The sequence below is a fragment of the Salmo trutta genome, chromosome 17, assembly GCF_901001165.1.
Source record: "Salmo trutta chromosome 17, fSalTru1.1, whole genome shotgun sequence".
NCBI lineage: Eukaryota > Metazoa > Chordata > Actinopteri > Salmoniformes > Salmonidae > Salmo > Salmo trutta.
Genome location: NC_042973.1, coordinates 7,659,331 through 7,682,142, shown reverse-complemented (window position 1 = coordinate 7,682,142; position 22,812 = coordinate 7,659,331). Strand labels below are relative to the sequence as shown.

Sequence of the window (22,812 nt, the reverse complement as noted above, 5' to 3'; positions counted from 1 at the left end):
ATAGCCGCCATTTTGGAGTCATCTAAATGCATAAATAACATTAGAAATATTCATTTACCTTTAATAATCTTCATCAGAAGGCACTTCCAGGAATCTCAGGTCCACAACAAATGTTGTTTTGTTCGATAAAGTTCATAATTTATGTCCAAATAACTCGATGTTGTTAGCGTGCTCAGTAAGCTACTCAAAATGTAGGGCGCGCAAGGAAAGCGTCACGACGAAAAGTAAAAAAAAAAAAAAAAAAAACTATTTACGTTGGTTCAAACATGTCAAACGTTGTATAGCATCCATCTTTAGGGCCATTTTTAACGTGAAACTTCAGTAATATTTCAACCGGACCATTCCTGTGTCCTGAAAAACGTTTTGGAATAGAGCTACCTCTCTCGTGAACGCGCGCCAATGAAGTGATGTCATTCCCTGGGTTACCAACTTCCCAGCCTTCTCATTCGGTCTCTGTTCATCATAGACGCCTCAAACAACTTTCTAAAGACTGTTGACATCTAGTGGAAGCCTTAGGAAGTGCAAAATGAATCCTTAGTCATTGTGTGTTCCATTGGCAATGACTTGAAAAAAGTACAGCCACAAGATTTTCATTTCCTGCTTGTATTTTTCTCAGGTTTTTGCCATATGAGTTCTGTTATACTTAGACACCATTCAAACAGTTTTAGAAACTTCCGAGTGTTTTCTATCCAAATCTACTAATAATATGCATATTCTAGTTTCTGGGCCAGAGTAGTAACCTGTTCAAATTGGATACGTTTTTCATCCGGCCATGAAAATACTGCCCCGTAGCCCCAACAGGATATACATGGGAAACTGTTGAGCGTGAAAAATCTAGCAGCGTTGCAGTTCTTGACACAAACCGATGTGCCTGGTACCTACTACCATACCCAGTTCAAAGGCACTTCAATCTTTTGTCTTGCCCATTCACCCTCTGAATGACACACATACAAAATCTTTGTCTTAAGGATAAAATATCCTTCTTTAACCTGTTTCCTCGCCTTCATCTGCACTGACTGTAGTGGATTTAACAAATGACACCAAAAAAAGATCATAGCTTTCACCTGGTCAGTCTGTCATGGAAAGAGCAGCTATTCCTAATGTTTTGTACACCCAGTGACCGTGTTCAGTTCTTAAGGCTCCTTTTTTATAGCTTTTAAAATACACACGTTTGATCATTTAGTAGACATTCTATAGCCTTTAAAAAAATACATACATTTGATCATTTAGACATTCTTATCAAGAGCGACAGAAATCCCTCAGCTCTGTTGTGCCAAAAGGACCTTATGCGATTACGGAAAAATGCTAGTTGATCTCGGAATTACATAACACCTTGGATTCTGGGAAAGGATGTCCCCTTCCCCAGGAATAAAAATTAAACTGCCATAAAGTAGGTTGACAAAAACCCCAGGATACCTGGCAACCACTCTGGCAACCAGTAAATCAATTTGTTCGGGGCATTAGGAGGCCATTTCAGCCATCAAAAGAAAGTTATCAAATCACCCAGAAGTCATCACTGTAATTACCTTTAAAAAAAAAATCAACTGAGCTGCGGTAGGTCTGTTTAAATGAAAACGTCCCGTGATTCAACCACCATTGTCTGATCTGTTATCACATTGGAAACATTTCCAGCGGTCTCTGCTGTAATAATGTTGGGAAGGACCTCCCAACACTGATTCCAATCCCCTTTTCATCCATCCTGTCACTCCTCTGCAACCCTCTTCCTCCCACTCCCTTCATCCTCTTCTCCCTAGCGGTCTCCCAGAGGGCAAAGGGGGTCTATTGTTCTACTTGTCTGCACCCTAGCCCGTGACCCCCTTTGTACACTGGAAAAGGCTTTATTACCTCACACTAGCCATGCCAGATCATTGTTTTACCGGCATTCTGTTCACATTTTTTAATCTTGTTAAGTTTAAAGGTTATAAATGACTAATGGAAACGTTAGTGAGGCCCTTGGCCTGGGATTAGGAGTAATCACGATGATTTAGTGAAATGGCTGGCTTTGTCAGTGTAGTAAGTTAGTTCATTAACCCCTCCTCATTATTCACTTCTTGTTTGTGGCTGCGTCCCTGAGGGCACCCTATTCCCTTTATAGTGTAATTCTTTTGGCCAAAGTACCCTTAGAGACGCAGCCTTTATAAGCATGACAGTAGAGGAACCCACCATAACATCATATAATGCCATAATAGGTACCAAAGTTATAAAATGAGATTTGAGTGTTATAATGGAAGCAATACATATCAAAGTGAAATGTCAAAACTCTCTACTTCCCTGCCCCCTTCTTTGTGTGCAGGTGGCCGTAACGTCACCATCTCCCTGCAGTCGAGGACGGGCCACACCCACATGCCGTCCGTAGTGGGCCTGCTGGTGTTCACCCAGTTCTGGTTCTGGTTCCCCCTCTCCCACTTCCTCTCCCTGGCCTTCACCCCCACCGCCATCATCGGACTCAACAAGGACCTCAAGGTAAACGTCCCACCCCACTGGGTCCATGCCAGTCCCACCCCACTGTATCCATGCCAGTCCCACGCCACTGTATCCACGCCAGTCCCACCCCACTGTGTCCACGCCAGTCCCACCCCACTGTGTCCATGCCAGTCCCACCCCACTGTGTCCACGCCATTCCCACCCCACTGTATCCATGCCAGTCCCACCCCACTGTATCCACGCCAGTCCCACCCCACTGTATCCATGCCAGTCCCACCCCACTGTATCCACGCCAGTCCCACCCCACTGTGTCCATGCCAGTCCTACCCCACTGTGTCCATGCCATTCCCACCCCACTGTGTCCACGCCAGTCCCACCCCACTGTGTCCATGCCAGTCCCACCCCACTGTATCCATGCCATTCCCACCCCACTGTGTCCATGCCATTCCCACCCCACTGTGTCCATGCCATTCCCACCCCACTGTGTCCATGCCAGTCCCACCCCACTGTGTCCATGCCAGTCCCACCCCACTGTATCCATGCCAGTCCCACCCCACTGTATCCACGCCATTCCCACCCCACTGTGTCCATGCCAGTCCCACCCCACTGTGTCCATGCCAGTCCCACCCCACTGTGTCCATGCCAGTCCCACCCCACTGTGTCCATGCCAGTCCCACCCCACTGTGTCCACGCCAGTCCCACCCCACTGTGTCCACGCCATTCCCACCCCACTGTATCCACGCCAGTCCCACCCCACTGTGTCCACGCCAGTCCCACCCCACTGTGTCCACGCCATTCCCACCCCACTGTGTCCACGCCAGTCCCACCCCACTGTGTCCACGCCAGTCCCACCCCACTGTGTCCACGCCATTCCCACCCCACTGTGTCCATGCCATTCCCACCCCACTGTGTCCACGCCAGTCCCACCCCACTGTGTCCACGCCAGTCCCACCCCACTGTGTCCACGCCATTCCCACCCCACTGTATCCACGCCAGTCCCACCCCACTGTTCTCTCAGGTGAAGTCACCTACTGCTACAGCAGTAAGAGAAACACTTTTCAATTTCCCTTCCCTCTCACACTTTAGCCCCTGGAGTTGATGTCCATGCCCCCATCAAAATGTCAGTTTAAGCTAGAGATTTATAAGTAAACCCGGAACATCACGTTTCATAGGGTGCTGGGCCGGACTTTACTACCATCGCTTGTTATTGATGTTTGACCACCACACTGTTGTCTTCCCTGTCCAGATGCCCAAGGTGCAGTACCGCTCCAACTGCAAGCCCTCCACCTTCGCCTACCCTCCGGCCCTGGAGGTACCCAAGGAGAAAGAGAAGGAGAAGGTGAGAGTCCCACAATAGTGACGTGATGTCACCCTGAAGTCGCATTCGCTGCTTCTCACGGTCATCCTGAATGAAGTGTCCTCAGCCAAAATCCATTTGTTGGAGGTTATTGTTATTCGAGTCCCTTTTGAACCCTCTCTCGTTTCATTTCCATATTGTCAGTCTGAGACCATGTTATTTTGGCTACTCAGTCCGAGTTTTAGCTCATTTTAGAACATGGGTACATTTTAATAACGTAATAAAAAAACAGCGGATATTTTTAGTTCACTTGTGTCGTGTATTTTAAGAGGTTTTATGATTGCCCCTCAGTGCCTTTTTATTTCTGTGCCAACTCTCCCTTCATTTACTCTCTCTTCCTCCATTACAGGTGTCTACTGCTGTTCTCTCCATCACAGCCAAAGCTAAGAAGAAGGAGAAAGAGAAGGAGAAGAAGGAGAAAGAGGAGGAGAAGATGGAAGTAGTGAGTGTATGAACACAATCATTTCATAGGATGGCCAGCCTCATAGAGACCATTTTTCATTTTTTAAATATTTTTCTTCAAATTAAGTCTTGCTTTCTATGTAGATGTTTTTAACCTTCCTCAAGCAAGAATCCGGTAGCCCCTGTCCCAAACAACAGATCTCTGCTCATATTGACCAGCCTATTGAGGAATGATCTGTGTAATTGGTTGTGAGGTACTAATGGTTCAAAGACCTGAAAACAGTCTCCCTTAACGTGTCGGGCCTCTGCAGTCTGCAACTTCCGTCACTGATATTTCACTCAGTATCCCACAAAGCTTCTTATGTCAGATGTACTGTCCAGGTACACATACTACTGCAGAGGAGATCGTTTCAAAGGTAACAAAACCATCAATGAAATGTCCCTTTTTTTTAATTATTATAAAGTAGCAGTTCAAAATCAAATCACGTTTATTTGTCACATGTGCCAAATATAACAGGTGTAGACCTTTACAGTGAAATTCTTACAATTCTTAACCAACAATGCAGAGAAGTTTTCTCAGGAAATCTTGAGTGAACTCTCTCGCTGAAATCGAATTAGCGTAATAAAAAAAATGGCCGTCAATCCATCAGTTTAAACTAGAGAGATCTGTTTTTTTTGCATGAGCATCACATTAAGTCCACCGCATCCACCAATGGCGGCCTTCTGAGGTGGAAGGTGGCCTAGCTACAGTGGTGTTGTCAGACCATGAGACATCAGTCTTCTCACGAAAACGTCTGTATTGTCCCAACGGTTTGGCCTACATGACCACATGAAAATACGTTAAATAAAATAAAAGAATAACAAATGTTTCCTGATCTTTCAGATATAGAACAGACTCTTCAGAACAAACTTCCTTTAGATTTTTTTTGGGGGGGACCATCTGTTGTTCCATGTAGTGAATCTGTTATTCAATGTGTTTGTATGGGCTAATAGCAGTAAGGCCCCCCAAAAAATGGTATTCAAAAATAAATAAATAATGTTTTTATACTTCAAGGGGTCTTAAAATTTCAAATCAGGAATCGAAGTCAGCGCCCCCCCAGGGCTTAGACTCTTATGGGTTAACGTAGCAGTTCTTAAGAAATGTGAGGGAACTAGGCTTTTTAAAATCGCAGTTTTCAGGAAATTAGTGAAGTACCCCTTTAAGGAGCAGCTATCTGTCAGCCCTGGCAAGGTCCCCCAGCCCCTCTCCACTGACGTGACCAAGCAGCTATCTGTCAGCCCTGGCAAGGTCCCCCAGCCCCTCTCCACTGACGTGACCAAGCAGCTATCTGTCAGCCCTGGCAAGGTCCCCCAGCCCCTCTCCACTGACGTGACCAAGCAGCTATCTGTCAGCCCTGGCAAGGTCCCCCAGCCCCTCTCCACTGACGTGACCAAGCAGCTATCTGTCAGCCCTGGCAAGGTCCCCCAGCCCCTCTCCACTGACGTGACCAAGCAGCTATCTGTCAGCCCTGGCAAGGTCCCCCAGCCCCTCTCCACTGACGTGACCAAGCAGCTATCTGTCAGCCCTGGCAAGGTCCCCCAGCCCCTCTCCACTGACGTGACCAAGCAGCTATCTGTCAGCCCTGGCAAGGTCCCCCAGCCCCTCTCCACTGACGTGACCAAGCAGCTATCTGTCAGCCCTGGCAAGGTCCCCCAGCCCCTCTCCACTGACGTGACCAAGCAGCTATCTGTCAGCCCTGGCAAGGTCCCCCAGCCCCTCTCCACTGACGTGACCAAGTTATGCATGAAGCACACGGCTGGAACACATACCATTACCGACAGCCCCTGTCAACCCAGTGCCAGTATTGCTTTCAGTGGGACGTTGACCGCTGGGCGTTATCGCTATGTTTGATGGCGTCCACCATGCTAGATTTCACGTCCTCGTTGAGGGATGGCTCTGCGATCTCAGGCAAAGTTGGATCCGCTCAGTTTGATTGATTGGGCTTGTTGTCATCGAGGTTAACGAGAAAGGGGGGGAGTATTTTAACCCTCGGTTATATCAGTGTGTTAGTTTTAACCAAAGGCATTGGACAGTGGAGATTTGTTTTATTCTCTCACACAAACACTGTGTGTGGTTTTTAGTTGAGACACACACACACGTAGACAAACAGGAGTGCTGATATGAGTCATTGCACACCTATGGTCCAGTTTTCAGCCTATCGTCAGATGGTACAGGGCCTTGTGGTAGCAGCCGGGAGACCTGGGCAGGGGACAGGAGGCAGGGAGAGCCTAACAAATCATTGGCCACTGTGCAAGACAACCGATAAAGAGTATCACCCATCTCAAGATTAACACGTCTTCCAGAGTTGAAGCTTTTTGGTGGTGTCAGGAAACGTATGAAATGAAGGCACACTTTATTCCGAGGTGACCCTTACTGCCATCGTCATCTTTTTTATCATCCAATGAATTGCGGACTCACTGAGTCGTGGATTTTCCTCAGGAAAAGGGAGGGAAAACGCTTAACATTGTATTTGTTGGATTCTCAGGAGGTACAGGAGGCTGAGAAGGAAAAGAAAGATGAGGAGAAAGAGAAGGAGAAGGAGAAAGAGAAGGAGAAGAAGAAAGAACCCGAGCCCAACTTCCAGCTGATGGAGAACCCAGCCAGAGTGATGCCCGCCCAGCTCAAAGTGCTCAACATGCCCGAGACGTGCCGCTACCAGCCCTTCAAACCGGTACGTATTGTTGGTGTGTGAGTCTGTGAACGCATGGGACTTTTTTTAAGTGTGTTTCTGGTAGGGATGTGACACATGATTTTATTTCTTTTTTAACTGGGGTTAAAAAAAATCATAAAATGGCGTGAATTCACAATTCAGATATGGTCCTGCTTATGACCGCTAGGGGGCAGTGCAGTTCAATCTACCGCAGTCCTGGCTACCTACCAGACAGAGAAGTTCAATCTACTGCAGTCCTGGCTCCAAGCTGGCTGTCATGTGCCTTTTACTGAGGAGTGGCTTCCGCCTGCCCACTCTACCATGAAGGCCTGATTTGGAGTTCTGTAGAGATGGTTGTCCTTCTGGAAGGTTCTCCCATCTCCGCAGAGGAACTATTGATAATTTTGGCTGGGCAGCCAGTTCTGGGAAGAGTATTGGAGGTTACAAACTTCTTCCATTTAAGAATGATGGAAGTCACTATGTTCTTGGGGACCTTCAATACTGCAGAATTTCTTTGGTACCCTTCCCTAGATCTGTTCCTCGACACAATCCTGTCTCGGAGCGCAACGGACAATTCCTTCGACCTCATGGCTTTGTTTTTGCTCTGACATACACTGTCAACTGTGGGACCTTATAGACAGTTGTACATCTTTCCAAATCATGTCCATTCAATTGAATTTACCACAGGGGGACTCCAATCAAGTTGTAGAAACATCAGATGATCAATGGAAACAGGATGCACCTGAGCTCAATTTCGAGTCTCATAGCAAAGGGTCTGAGTACTTACGTAAATAATGAATGTGCAAAAATTTTGAGAAACCTGTTTTCGCTTTATCATTGAGGTATTGTGTGTAGATTGAAGATTTTATTTAATCCATTTTAGAATAAGGCTGTAACGTAATGAAATGTGGAAAAAGTCAAGGGGGTCTGAATACTTTCCGAGTGCACTGTATCCGTGGCAAATTATTTGAAAGATGTTTATCCTCCTATTGACAGAATTGTATTACGTATGTTTTATTTATTTTAGCCTGGATGATGATGGTCTGGACCTGTTGGTGGTAGTTTTGTGATGACTGCAATGCGATTTTAAATTTGGTTATTTCTTTTTTTTAGCATGTGGATCCAGCGTTGAAGCTGTCTTTCATCAGCCATCTTTTATTCGTCTTTCCAACCAAGCCCCGGTTAGATCCACGGAGTCTTAAAGTTGCCGGACAATAAACCACTCTGTACTCTGGCCCTGCGCAAAATGTTGACATCTTTCCACAGTAAATAACATGACATATGCAGTCACCCACACACTTATCCTAATCCCACTCCAATAAAGAGCACTATCGTTTGGTTACATGTCAAATCAACACACGTCGAGCTGAGAGCAATGCATCATGGGGTCATATCATATGACACTTGAGTGTTTTTGCTCTCGTCTGTCTCCTAAAACTTTCTTTAGTATTACATTTTTTTTTGAAGGCGGTGTTTTAACACAAAGCGATCCGTTGTTGTGGGGCCAGGGTATGTCTCCCACAGACCTTCCCTCCATATTGTGGTGATTCCATTTCACCTATTCCATAGAAGGCAATCCGAGCACACAGCAACTGTTCCAAAGGTCTTGTAGTGTGGTCTGTGAGTAAATTAGTGCTACTTAGCTGCCCGGAGATAATGTAGGAGTAAAGATCTAGTCTGGGCAGTGCTCACCATACCTGATGCTTTAGTCTGGACCTGATCATATCTCTAAATGATTTACAGTGATAACCAAGCTGCTTGATGCACTGTACAACCACTGCAAGGGCAATGTGCTCACAGAGTAGGACGAGACAACCATCCCCTCAAAATCCTCACGGGTAGACTGGGGGAAAAAACACCTGTTCTTTCTTGCAGTCATGATAAATCTCTTTACTGTGTAATCCCTCACCACGTCTGTAGTGTTTTGAAAGTTCCTCTCCGCTTCAGCGTTATTAAACACCTGTCGCAGTTCCTCACTTCTCGACTTCAGCGTTATTAAACACCTGTCACAGTTCCTCACTTCTCGACTTCAGCGTTATTAAACACCTGTCGCAGTTCCTCACTTCTCTGCTTCAGCGTTATTAAACACCTGTCACAGTTCCTCACTTCTCGACTTCAGCGTTATTAAACACCTGTCGCAGTTCCTCACTTCTCGACTTCAGCGTTATTAAACACCTGTCACAGTTCCTCACTTCTCGACTTCAGCGTTATTAAACACCTGTCACAGTTCCTCACTTCTCTGCTTCAGCGTTATTAAACACCTGTCACAGTTGCTCACTTCTCGACTTCAGCGTTATTAAACACCTGTCACAGTTCCTCACTTCTCGACTTCAGCGTTATTAAACACCTGTCGCAGTTCCTCACTTCTCTGCTTCAGCGTTATTAAACACCTGTCACAGTTCCTCACTTCTCTGCTTCAGCGTTATTAAACACCTGTCACAGTTCCTCACTTCTCGACTTCAGCGTTATTAAACACCTGTCACAGTTCCTCACTTCTCGACTTCAGCGTTATTAAACACCTGTCACAGTTCCTCACTTCTCTGCTTCAGCGTTATTAAACACCTGTCACAGTTCCTCACTTCTCGACTTCAGCGTTATTAAACACCTGTCACAGTTCCTCACTTCTCGACTTCAGCGTTATTAAACACCTGTCACAGTTCCTCACTTCTCTGCTTCAGCGTTATTAAACACCTGTCGCAGTTCCTCACTTCTCGACTTCAGCGTTATTAAACACCTGTCGCAGTTCCTCACTTCTCGACTTCAGCGTTATTAAACACCTGTCACAGTTCCTCACTTCTCGACTTCAGCGTTATTAAACACCTGTCACAGTTCCTCACTTCTCGACTTCAGAGGTTTACATGGACATAAGCCTTGTTAAATGTGTCCAACTGTTGCATAAGCATGCTAGTCCGTGTTGACAGTGGAGAGTGGGTGAGATTTTAAACAGTATGGGGTGCAGTGTCTTCTCTGAATTCGAGTTGAGGTTATTGTGGTGCGGGTGATGTTTGACGGGTGTACTGCTCAGTTGGGGAGGCAGACAGTGTTGTGCGTATAATACGACACCCGCGCCCCCAAAGAAAAATAAATAAATTAAAAGACACCCATCATTGGTCGAACAGCTTAGTCGCTCATGTCTGTGTCCCCTATCTGTCTCCAGCTGCACACCGGCGGCATTATCATCATGAAGGACACCAGCGAGGAAGAGGAGGAGTTGGTGGAGCCTGTCTCTGCCCACGGCCCCAAGATCGAGGAGGAGGAACAGGAGCCCGAGGCCCCCGAGTCCTTCGAGTACGTTGACGAGTGAACGTCCTCCAAGCAAAAGGTATGTGTCCTGCACCTATGTTTACCAAATGATGGATCTGGGTACAATTGATGGTTTGCAGATAATTGTTTTTTTCATGGGTTCACTCTGAAAGTGTGGGTTTTGCTTAGAAACGTTTTGTTGTGCAAATGCTGTAGATGGGTCTTAGTGCTAAACATGTTTTACCCCAGCCTAGGGGTAAATAGAGAACTCAAACTTTCAGGATCAAGCTGCCTGAATATTCAGCATCGCCTTGTAATTATACAGGCAACAGTCTCAGAGTAGCTATGCCACATTGATGGTTCAGAGAGAGGTAATGGTACAGTGTGCAGGTCTTTGGGTTCTTGTTCCCATGCCTAACCTGGCTCACGTCCATCATTGCCTATGGAATGTAAACAGTGCTGCCGTCGCCAAACCACACCCACCTGAGGGCAAACCCTCCCATCTATAATTGCACGGCATAGAGAGCCGATCTAGATTGTTTTGTCATTTTTGGCCATCAGCACAATGTTATGTTTGTCTTGGTCCCCATTTACCTCCCAGGGTTGTACATACAGTAGTACGTATGTTAAACAAGATGAAATGATGGGATGCTTAGATATTGTCATGCCCTTTTGGATCAGCAATGCTCCTGCGCTGCAAGTAAGATGATTTCAAAAACACACCGCTGTGGTCAATATAAAAACAAATCTCTGAAACTGGTGAAATAGTTTTTCTTCTAAATAAATGGTAATTGATTATGTTAAAAAGCAGCTTTTCTGTGTTGGAATGGTGTGGGCGTACCCCAACAACGGAATGGTGTGGGCGTTCTATACCTGTAATTGAAAATATGAATGTGAGTAGACTGCTGATTGGTCAACTCATCCTCCTCAGGAGGAGGACATCGTCCTCTGAGGAAATGCTTTGGTCACATAAGAGAATATGACGAGTCGTCAACATTATTTGGGTACGAGTTAACAGAATATGAACTTTTAAAAGTATGATTTTTCACTGTACAGTTACTTTAATGACAGCCTTTAAATTATGATCATTAAAAGTTAATTGTCCTTTAATAAACATTAGAATATAGATATGCCTAATTAACAAAACTTTCCTGTATAAAAAAGTAATGAATTAAGGGTGTTTTGTGATCAAACACAGAGCCTGGTCAGGTGGTATCCTAACCGCTCTGTCCTTTTGGTTCCACAGGTGACATTACCAGGCTTCTACAGGAAGAATCTTCACATCCCAGCATGCACCTCTTTGTCTCTCCCCCATTACTTATTTTACATGTTCCTTCCCTGTCCTGGCCCCCTTTGTCAGACAGGGAATGTTTGACATTCTCTTGTTAAAATGGTATCATTTTCTGTCAGTACAATAAAATAAAAAAGTGGAGCGTGTGCTTAGTTTTTTTCCTGCATGTGCTGTGTGTACATAGTGTAAATCCCCCTAATCTTACACGTTTAGGATGGTTTACATTCTCTCCAGTGTTTCCTCACAGCCTGGCCACCAGCCTGCTATTATTCTGCCCAGTCTAGCTGAAGCACTGTCTCCTTACCATACCCAGGGCTTGAACACACACTCACATTGAATGCACAAGGGCATACACTCTTAGACATACAAGTCAGATTTAAAAAAAGAAACATAAATTTAGACATCTCAACGCAAGTTTTAGTCTTCGGCTGCAAAAGTGCGAACCGTTAACGGAGAACTAGATGAGCAAGTTGCACATTGAGGTGAAGTGACACATGGTGTTTCTGTTTCCAAAGTTGGGTTCGGTTGTTTATGGAAACCTGTGGAATGCCAGTTGGGGTTATTTTAGGCAACGCTTGATATTTAACATTAGAAGCAACTGTTCTTAATACTTTAAAGTCATTAGTGTTTAATATGTGCCCTCTTTATTCCATTACTATCTGGGGGAGAAGATGAGAGTTCACGTGAAATGCTGCTGGGTAAGAATAAATAAAGCAAGTGTGGTGACATGAAGCCGCCATAGAATATGTTGCATGTCGGAAAACAATTAACTTACTTCATTTTATGTAGCTACAAATGTTTGACCTCAACTATTTTGAGGGAGAGAAGTGTGCTTCACTGCTTGAAAACAATCAATGGTTATTCCTCCTCACTATAGTCCTTTGTACCTCAGCTATTTAGTAACACTAACCCATGCAGCTGTGGTCGATAACCACAATGTGTCAAACAAGGTTAAGGAAGTACAGCCGTGGTTGGTTGTCTACTGTGCACCTGATTCCAAGCTTCTTTTCTTTTTTTTCCTATGTGATGCCCCTGCAATGGGGGGAAAAACAAAATTATTTCGCTCCATCTTCCTGCTTGTCAGGGGAGCATTGCAATGCTCCTAATCAAATTAAACGTTATGTTATATGAACCAGCTGCTGCTATATGCTTTTGCTACTGTATCACTGAATGCGTGCAGAACATTTTTTATCTACAGTGCCTTTGGAAAGTATTCAGACCCCTTGAGTTTTTCCACATTTTATTACGTTACAGCCTTGTTTTAAAATTGATTAAAACATTTTTTTCTTATCAATCTACTAACAATAAACCATAATGAGAAAGCAAAAACAGGTTTTTAGAAATGTTAGCAAATTTATTCAAAAATGTTAAAAAAAAATTGACATTTACATAAGTATTCAGACCCTTAACTCAGTACTTTGTTGATGCACTTTTGCAGCGATTACACCCTCAAGTCTTGGGTATGACGCTACAAGCTTGGCACACCTGTATTTGGGGAGTTTCTCTCGTTCTTCGCTGCATATCCTCTCAAGCTCTGTCAGGTGTCTTCAGAGATGTTCGATCGGGTTCAAGTCCTGGCTGGGCCACTCAAGGACATTCAGAGACTTGTCCCTAAGCCACTCCTGCATTGTCTTGGCTGTGTGCTTAGGGTTGTTGTCCTGTTGGAAGGTGAACCTTCGACCCAGTCTGAGGTCCTGACTGCTCTGGAGCATGTTATCATCAACGATCTCTGTACTTTGCTCTGTTCATCTTTCGTCGATCCTGACTAGTCTCCCAGTCCCTGCCGCTGAAAAGCATCCCCACAGCAAGATGCTGCCACCACCATGCTTCAACATAGGGATGGTGCCAGGTTTCCTCTAGATGTGATGCTTGGCATTCAGGCCAAAGAGTTCAATCTTGGTTTTATCAGACAGAAGAATCTTGTTTCTCATGGTCTGAGTCCTTTAGGTGCCTTTTGGCAAACTCTGGGCGGGCTGTCATGTGCCTTTTTACTGAGGAGTGGCTTCCATCTGGCCACTCTACCATAAAGGCCTGATTTGTGGAGTGCTGCAGAGATATTTGTCATTGTGGAGATGGGAGAACCTTCCAGAGAGGAGCTCTGCCAGAGAGACCATCGGGTTCTTAGTCACCTCCTTGACCAAGGCCCATCTCCCCTGATTACTCTGTTTGATGGAGGACACTGTGTTCTTGGGGACCTTCAATGCTGCAGACTTTTTGGTACCCTTCCCTAGATCTGTTCCTCGACACAATCCTGTCTCGGAGCTCTATCGATAATTCCTTCAACCTCATGGCTTGGTTTTTGCTCTGACATGCACTGTCAACTGTAGGACCTTATGTAGACAGGTGTGTGCCTTTCCAAATCATGTCAATTCAATTGAATTTACCACAGGTGGACTCCAGTCAAGTTGTAGAAACATCTCAAGGATGATCAATGGAAACAGGATGCACCTGAGCTCAATTTCGAGTCTCACAGCAAAGGGTCTGAATACTTATGTAAGTAAGGTATTTGTTTTTTTTATTTCTAGAAACATGTTTTCACTTTGTCATTGTGTGTAGATTGAGGATTTATTTAATCCATTTTAGAATAAGTCTGTAACTCAGTTGGCCTTCCCTGTAGCTCAGTTGGTAGAGCATGGTGTTTGCAACGCCAGGGTTGTGGGTTCGATTCCCACGGGGGGCCAGTACAGAAATGAAATGTATCAAGTTGTATGAAATGTATGCATTCACTACTGTAAGTCGCTCTGGATAAGAGCGTCTGCTAAATGACTTAAATGTAAATAACAAAATGTGTAAAAAGTCAAGGGGTTTGGATACTCCAGGTCACAGTTGTAAATTAGAACTTGTTCCCAACTGGCCTACCTGATTAAATAAAGGTGAAATAATAAAAAATACTTTTCTAATGCACTGTACCCAACCTTTCCCCAGTATCTGTGTTAGAGATGTCGTCGACGGTATGACGCGTCTCCTCAGGAAGCTCAGATTCAAACTCCCATTAGACTGCTCTGCAAGCGTTATGTGAAAATATGTTAATTACTGACCAAATATGGAGTTTCGCTAAGTAACTATCTTTATTTACTCCCATTACGGCCGGTATGTACTTCCAAAAAAATGTCTAAATATTTGTTTTTACAAGAAACCTAAAAAATGCCTATTCAGCACCTCTAATGACTCTGACAACAGCTCAAAACATTGGAGGTGCCGAAGAGCCATTTTTTTTTCAGTTGCTTGTACATTTTTATTTAGACTTTTTTTTTGGAAGTTCATACAGGAGTAAATGAAGATAGTTGCTCAGTGAAACTCCATATTTGGAAAGTAACAAATGTATTTTGGTATAACGCTTGCAGAGCTGTCTGAGAGTTTGAATCGGAGCTTCCTGGGTGTTGGAAAGGTCACACGTCATACTGGGACAACCGAACCTCAAACATACCACAGGACGTTGTAATAGCCTTTAGTCCCCAACTAACACGAGGAAATGTTTAGTCACACTCTGAGCCTCCCTTCTCCACCCTGTTTCCCAAAGGAGATGAGATGACCGCCAATGTTTCACTTCCCGTATGTCTGTTCTATGCGGGTGGGATATTGTAGATTTCTGGGGGGGAAAAAGTGGAAAATCTAAATTCCTGGAAGAACCTTGTAAATCTGAAATAGTTGACATTGTCTTTGTTTATTTTGCCTCAGCTTTTCTCTTCAACATTTCATCCTTGGCACTCACTTATCTGACCAAGTAATTAAACAAAGTAATGACATGTTGGCACACACACCCTTTCCATCATCAGCAGCAATGGTTCTTTATGACCCCAGTACTGCCACATGGAATAATTCTACAGGTAACCCACTCTAACCTTGGCCTTTTTCTGTGACCTGTAACCTTAAGTTCTAAAACACAAACTTGTGTTCATGAGTCAATATCCGGCGCAACATCAGTTCTATAATTGGTGGGCTGTGTTGTAGTTGGTGTTAGTCAAGTCCTCAGCGTAATTTCCCAACGGGGACAATATGCCCAACACCATACAAGGCGAAAAGTTACTCCTGATGTGGCGTCCAGCCAGGCCAAGCCGTGAACCCAGGGGAGCAGTTATGGTCAAGCGGTAGACTGGCGCCTCCAGTGCCTTTTCAGCATACTGATGAATGAGAGAAGGAACGAGCATACCTTTGGCGTTCTCGCCCGTGGAGTCACCGTCTGTTGGGAGTGTTGATGAGTAAGTGTCGATGAAATGATTGCGGCTCAACAGCTCTCATGTTGTTTAGGCAAACAAGCAGTCCCACCAGGTCAGGATGGGCCAATAGAGTCGTCGGAGAGGAGGGGATGGTTGTTAAATTGATTGTGTGGCTATGGAGCTGAAGGCAGGGTTAAGGCCCCAGCGTGTTCGCTTGAATTATAGGCCAGCGAGTGACATGCCGGCGGTCCATGGGACTCTGGACAGGGCAGACTGTTTTGACTCCTCAATGAGACTTGAGATCTAACTGGTGGGATGTTGTGGATCTAGGCTGATGTCCAAAGTCCTAGTATCTCTGAACTAAAAGGCAGGGTACATCAGTCAGACCTCCCATTGAGACGAGCATCTTCTAGGAAAAATATGAAGAGAATCTATTGTGTCGTGATGAATATGCTGTGGTTATGTTTCATGTCTCCGTGATGTGATGAATATGTTGTGGTTTGTTTGTTTGCCTCCGTCGCCATTTCTTCTGAAGTGCTTGACAAATTTAATTTTCAAATATACTAAATTGAGCCTTTTTTCCCCCCCAGTTACAATCAACTAGTGCAGCTGAGTTCAGAACTCTTCCTTAATCCATTACATTTGCATTGGAGGATGGAAGACATGTTTGGCTATATTAAAAATAAATGTCCATAGTACAATCGCAGAGAAATACTGTACCAATGACATGAGCCTAGTTTGCATCACAAGAGTAGCTGCTCTTACATGAGCTAACTTTCCCGTGTTTTACATGAATGGCTTACTGTATGTTTGATTCCAGTCACCCTTCGCAACAGGAGTCATGTTGCTTTTGCAGGTGGTTAGGTTCTGTTCAGAAAAGTTTTTGGACTCTCAAAGCTTCTGCGACTGCTGAAACAAACACCTCAAATGTCCTCTTCTGTCAACCTCAGACGTATTGGGTTTCAGCTCTCGGAGGGCTGACACAACCACCTAGGCCAGTGTGGAAGATGAGGCTGTCTAGGGCTTTTTTATTAGGATCCCCATTAGCTATTGCGAAAGCAACAGCTACTCTTCCAGTTACTCTTCCTTCCAAATCTCACAGAAGTATGGAAGCCATAATATCATATACTTCCATAAAGGTTTAATGGTAAAAGCTAATTGACCCAAAGGAGGGATGTCACTATGGCTAGACTAGCCATCCTTCACTCTCTCCAGCTTGGGTTCCCCACACCTGGCAGAGAGGGGCGTTCTGTGGCCCTCTAAGCAGCTGAAGGCCAGACGTGTGATGGTGAGGACTTCATTTTCCTAGACGGGTCATCCCACTGGAAAGGCTGACAGCTGGCTGCTCACCGGGTGTGGAGGACAGGCCTCCAGGGAGCCCCCCCCCCCCCCCCCCAATATAGTCTCCTCTAAAGGAGAGGGGCTACAGGACCAGCCCATTCTGGGAAGCAGGGCTGGAGACATAAACAGCACAACTGCAGAATGAAGTAGCATGAATGAAGTACTCCTCCAGGGTAGATGTAGTCCTGGCAGTCTCAGTGTACCGAGACCCTTGGACGTTGCGGCGAGTGACATTAATGGAGCCTCTTTGCGTTTGTGCACATTTCTCTTTTATAGAGGGGAAACGTCTCCAGCAGCGGCCCTCCGCCTCTCTGCAGGGGAGTCCAGAAAAAAGGCCAGGATCCAGGCCCTGTGGCTGGGTACAGACTGGACAGTTGAGCCTTTACTACCAACACCAGTCTGGAGCGTGAAAGGTATAGGCTGACTCCGCATCTATAGGATCTTAAATAGCCGAGTCAGGCCTACACGGCAGATGTTTTCCATTGCCAGTAGCAGTTACTGTATGTGACCAGGGTAGGCGTTTTGTGATGTGGCCCAGGACAATGCTTTGAAACAGACTAAACATGCACATGTCTGCTGTGAGGACCATAGCTCATGAAAGGACTAGAGGACTGGATGCCTTACATTTTTTGCACCAGGAGAAATAAACAGTGTAATTATTGAGTGGGTGACACCATCAGGGATATATGTTCACTATAGCCCTGTTTATACCTGGTTCTAACATGCGTCCTTTGTCCTGATCTTGTCCACATTCTGATTGTGCCCACATTTTCAGACCGGTGTAGATGATTAAAAGACACATTGTGATCAGATCTTCCTGACCACCTCCGGAGGTAGTCAGGCACGCAAGTGTCCATGGACCACTGTGATGCCATAAATCAATGATGATTTAATGTGGCTTAAAATATATATTATTTTTAAAGAATATCTTTCAAATAGTTTACATACAGGGAGGGACAAGGAAATCTGGTCACAATGCAGACACATTGGACAGATAATAGACTCATTTTAATACCAGGTGTAGCATTGGGCCAGTAACCTTAAAGTCACTCGTGGATTATTATTATTATTTTAATCTGACGTTCTGCCCTTAAGGAAGTTGGCTCCCGACGATAACTGCTCCCCGATGACGTGAATGTTGACTAAGGCAGCCCCCCCCCCGCACCGCTCTGATTGAGGGTCTGGGTTTGTGAAAGAAAATGTTTGCTTTTTTAATGACTGATTCAACAAATCTTCACTATCAGTATCTGCAATTTGGCAGTACGCCCAGACCCTTGTTTTGAGAACGAAAGGTCTGTTTTAAAATCAAATCAAATGTTGTGTTTCTAGCTCCAACAGTGCAGTGATATCTAATACACAAATATAAGTAAAGGAATGGAATTAATTTCAAGGTCTGAGTTTAGAGAGAAGAAGCCTCATGAGGTGTTGGTCGGTCACGTGAATGAACCAGTGTTGGTCGGTCACGTGAATGAACCAGTGTTGGTCGGTCACGTGAATGAACCAGTGTTGGTCGGTCACGTGAATGAACCAGTGTTGGTCGGTCACGTGAATGAACCAGTGTTGGTCGGTCACGTGAATGAACCAGTGTTGGTCGGTCACGTGAATGAACCAGTGTTGGTCGGTCACGTGAATGAACCAGTGTTGGTCGGTCACGTGAAGGAACCAGTGTTGGTCGGTCACGTGAAGGAACCAGTGTTGGTCGGTCACGTGAAGGAACCAGTGTTGGTCGGTCACGTGAAGGAACCAGTGTTGGTCGGTCACGTGAAGGAACCAGTGTTGGTCGGTCACGTGAAGGAACCAGTGTTGGTCGGTCACGTGAATGAACCAGTGTTGGTCGGTCACATGAATGAACGATAAGCTATGAATGAACCAGTGTTGGTCGGTCACATGAATGAACCAATATTGGTCGGTCACATGAATGAACGATAAGCTAAATCATGCAAATATAACTTGTCTGCAGTATATAAGAGAACTAACCGGACTGGCCCGGAAAAGCTCACTTCAGACTGGCATGTTATGCATCTAAGTTTGACTGTGACCTCTCCAGCATGCTGTTAATAAAGAATGATTTGTTTAAGTTTGACTTGGTGTCCCTTTGTAGAATTTCCACAACAGGTTAAATGCATTCGGTTGTGCAACTAATTAGGTATTTGCTTTGCCTTCCCGAAAATGTGGGCACAATCAGAATGTTTGACAAGATCAGGACAAAGGATTCATGTTAGCCCCAGGTACAAACAGGGCTTATGTGGGAGCGACAAGGTGATCCATAGGGAAAGGAAGAATAGCTTCTCTGTGACATCACTGTTGTGAGCACATCAAAAGGATGGCTGGAGAGGCTCAGACACACATGCATTGTTTGTATACTGAACAAAAACATAAACACAACATGTAAAGTGTCCAACAGAGCTGTTGCCAGACAATTGAATGTTCATTTCTTTACCATAAGCCACCTGTTGATTTAAATTATATGCATATCTGAATGCTATAGAGAGACAATTTTGTCTCTTTTTATATTATCAGCATTTACAAGCGCATATTTAATGATTCAATACCACTAGTTTAGATTTAACTTATGCATATTCAAAAGCTGTACAAGATCTGTATCCCATGTTGGATTTAAGAAATGCCCAGTTTATATCTGGGGGGGGGGGGCTGCTGAGGAGTATTTCAGTCTGCAATAAAGCCCTTTTGTGGGAAAGTTTTTATTTTTATTGATTGGCTGGGCCTGGCTCCCCCGGCCTATGCCCCTCCACCAGTCATGTGAAGTCAGTAGATTAGGACCTAATGAATTTCAATTGACCTATTTCCTTCTATGAACTGTAACTCGGTCAAATCTTCGAAATTGTTGCATGTTGTGTTTACATTTTTGTTCAGTATATTTGCCAGCCTTCTATGAAGTAGAAACAGCGATCCTTCATGAGGTAAGCACTCTGCATGGAAGAGGGGACAACGTTTCTCAGAAGGTCAGATAACATCTATGCGTCAGGGATAAAATGAGGACAGGATATGAAATATGGAAGCCAATTTTGTGTATAAGAGTAAAGCCCTTATAGGGATACTTCAAGATTTTGGGAGTGAAGCCCTTTATCTACTTTCCCAGAGTGAGATGAACTCTGTGTGCAGTTTAAAGTTGCTAACTAGGGTTAGCGCAATGACGATGTCTATGGTAACTGCTTGCATACTAGTAGACACAATAGACTAACAGTTATCGTGCTAACGCTAGTTAGAGGTAGTTTCGGGAGTCAATTCCAACTTCCATTCTGGATGCAGACAAAAATGGTATCATTGCCAAAATAGTGAAGTATCCCTTTAATTAAAGTAATTAAACAGACAATCGGAACGGAAAATTGCTTTATAAAATCAATACAACAAACAGTTCAACATTCAGCAAGAAATTAAGTCCATGATTTGCAGTAAATGTAATATAGTCCTTAATTATATCGATAATATCCATATCTGAGTGGTATAGGGAGACATTTTTATCTTGTCATTGTCTTTTTATATTATCAGCATTTACAAGCGCTTATTTAATGATTCAAGTACCACTAGTTTAGATTTAACTTATGCATATTCAAAAGCTGTATCCCATGTTGGATTTAAGAAATGCCCAGTTTATATCTGGTGCTAACAAAAAAATAATCAAAAACACTGATCAGTTCTTCCTGACCACCTACGGAAGTAGTTGGGACAAATTGATTGGTTGGATGAAAGCTCAGTGGGCAGAGTTTACAAGTTAGAGTCCAATAAAAATCAAGAAAGGAAAATCCCTAGTTACACATTTCATTTACATGTGATCTGATCCAATCACTACTGTATCTGTCAATTACTAGATTGGTCCTACCGGGCCACCGTCTCTAAAATAATCATATTTATTTTACGTTATAGACCAATATTGATGCTTTTAGTCAGTGGTACCCCACGTCAATGATTTGAGGGTGGATTTAAATGGTTTGACTACACAGACCTCCTCCAGAAGTTGTAAAGAGGATTTGATCACAATCAGTTGCTTTAATCATCTACACCCATCTAAAAATGTGGGCACAATCTGAATGTGGACAAGATCAGGACAAAAGGCAAATGATAGCACCAGGTATAACCAGGGCTTAAGAGCTCCTCATATTGTAATTGCAATGCAGTGCCACAGTAGTATGTATCCAGGAAGGTGGTACATGCTTGTTAGTGTCTAATACACTGCTATACTAATAAACAAGGTATATTTTATAGAAGTTGTTTTTTGCCATCCAATGAACAGGATGCTATAATACTGTTTAAAATAAAATAGTGAGACATGTCAGAAAAAGTGGATACTACAATGTGGGGACCTAAATTCAAACATTCATGTACAGAAAGGGCCTAACATGCAATCTTTTCTCTTTTTAACAGTCAGTTTCCGGTCTAAAACAAAATTGAATATGAAATTATACTTTAAAACATAAGGCTCGTCTTCCTCACATAAAAAAAATAAAACAAACAAACAAAGAACTGGCCTTGGTGACAAACATAGAAAATCAGATCTTAAAAACCACACAAAACAAAAGTATTGCCTCATCAAAAAAATAAAACAGCAAAATACCCACAATCAACATCTATGTATGAGCCACATTAAGGGCTTTTCAACAGTAACAGAAGAGTGACACACCTACACTTCAGCAACATGCGCGCTTTACACCAGCTGACACTCCCAAGTTTCACCGTACAAAACAGTGTTGACGAGGAAGGTGGGACTTTGTGCAAATAATTAAGGTGGCAGAATATGTCAACTACCTGGGGGGGGGGGGGGGGGGGAATTAACATGAACTTTCATTTTTAACATAATGAGTTGCATTTGCATTTTAATATACAGTAGATCAATGCTGTGAAAACACACTACTACAGCCAAAATCACAAAAGGTGCTGTTTATTTATCAACAAAACACCACATTGAAATGGGACGATTTTAACAAATTGATAGCACAAATAAAATGCGCATTCTTTTATACATTAAAAAAAGTATCTACATGTAAAAAGCCTACTAAACTTCAAAAGACACGATGAGTGGTCTATTTGGTTTATATGAATTCAGAATAGACAATTATGACTCGACTTGATTTTGTTATTGGTTGTGTTTTCAACCAAACTGTCACATTATGTGAAAAGCATAATACTGTACCATTCAGGTTCAAATGTGAACTGTTTTACAAACTGGGCGCCAGTCCAGAGTCTCATAAAACATTGTTTAAATTCACAATCCTGAGCCATCCAGCCTCAATGAAATGTATACATTTTTTACTTTAAAAATGTACAATTTTAGACCCATTTAAAACCAATTAAAAGGTGATATACGACAGACACCGTCACCATTGAGGTTCAGGTGAAACAGACCCTCCAATACTCGTGCTGAGTACAGCACTGAGCACAGCACTGAGCAGGAAAAAGGCCAGACGGTTTCCCCAGACTTCCAGGTTGTCTCCTTCCCTCATGGCCTCTGCTGCGAGTCATATTGCTGGTAGCGGTTCAGCTTCTCCGGATCGTTTGAAGCCATCTGGGAAAAATCCTGGAAAATGTCTTGGTAGGTTTCATCTCCTGCAAGGACAAAGTAAACCATTACAGTGTAAGTACGGCTCGGTAATACCAGGAGTAATAATATCAATGACTTAAAAGAATAAAACTGGTTGGTATTGTAGAATAAAACTGGTTGGTATTGTAGAATAAAACTAGTTGGTATTGTAGACTAAAACTAGTTGGTATTGTATAACAAAATGCAAGCTTACAAAAGGAATATTTACGAGAGCTCAGACTTCTGTCACAGACACACACAATACAGGTAAGATCGCAATAAAAAAACATCCTAAAGGTTTGAAGAGGGAATGAAAGAAATAGAAATGTGACAATACCTTAAAGCGTCACTGTTGCGCAGTAGAGAGAAAC

General features: G+C 43.8%; 2 protein-coding genes across 12 annotated transcripts in view; one reads left to right on the top strand and one right to left on the bottom strand.

Moving 5' to 3' along the window:
- The window catches only part of psmd1 (proteasome 26S subunit, non-ATPase 1), a 62,016-nt gene extending 50,468 nt beyond the window's left edge, over positions 1-11,548 (top strand). For 2 of the 4 annotated variants that reach the window (XM_029695514.1, XM_029695513.1), the window contains exons 20-25: positions 2,294-2,463; positions 3,671-3,763; positions 4,131-4,229; positions 6,709-6,894; positions 10,031-10,195; positions 11,363-11,548. In XM_029695514.1, the coding sequence (XP_029551374.1) occupies positions 2,294-2,463; positions 3,671-3,763; positions 4,131-4,229; positions 6,709-6,894; positions 10,031-10,177 (695 nt within the window). In that variant the 3' untranslated portion in view covers positions 10,178-10,195; positions 11,363-11,548. Of the gene's footprint in view, positions 1-2,293; positions 2,464-3,670; positions 3,764-4,130; positions 4,230-6,708; positions 6,895-10,030; positions 10,196-11,047; positions 11,121-11,362 lie in introns of all 4 variants that reach the window. The other 2 variants (XR_003867316.1, XM_029695515.1) reach the window with 2 other exon arrangements.
- Positions 11,549-20,199: 8,651 nt separating this feature from the next.
- LOC115151514 (arf-GAP with coiled-coil, ANK repeat and PH domain-containing protein 2) overlaps positions 20,200-22,812 on the bottom strand; it is a 77,804-nt gene continuing 75,191 nt past the window's right edge. For all 8 annotated transcript variants that reach the window (XM_029695504.1, XM_029695503.1, XM_029695505.1 and 5 more), the window contains one exon: positions 20,200-22,467. In XM_029695504.1, coding sequence (XP_029551364.1) covers positions 22,361-22,467 — 107 coding nt within the window. In that variant the 3' untranslated portion in view covers positions 20,200-22,360. The remainder of the gene's footprint in view (positions 22,468-22,812) is intronic.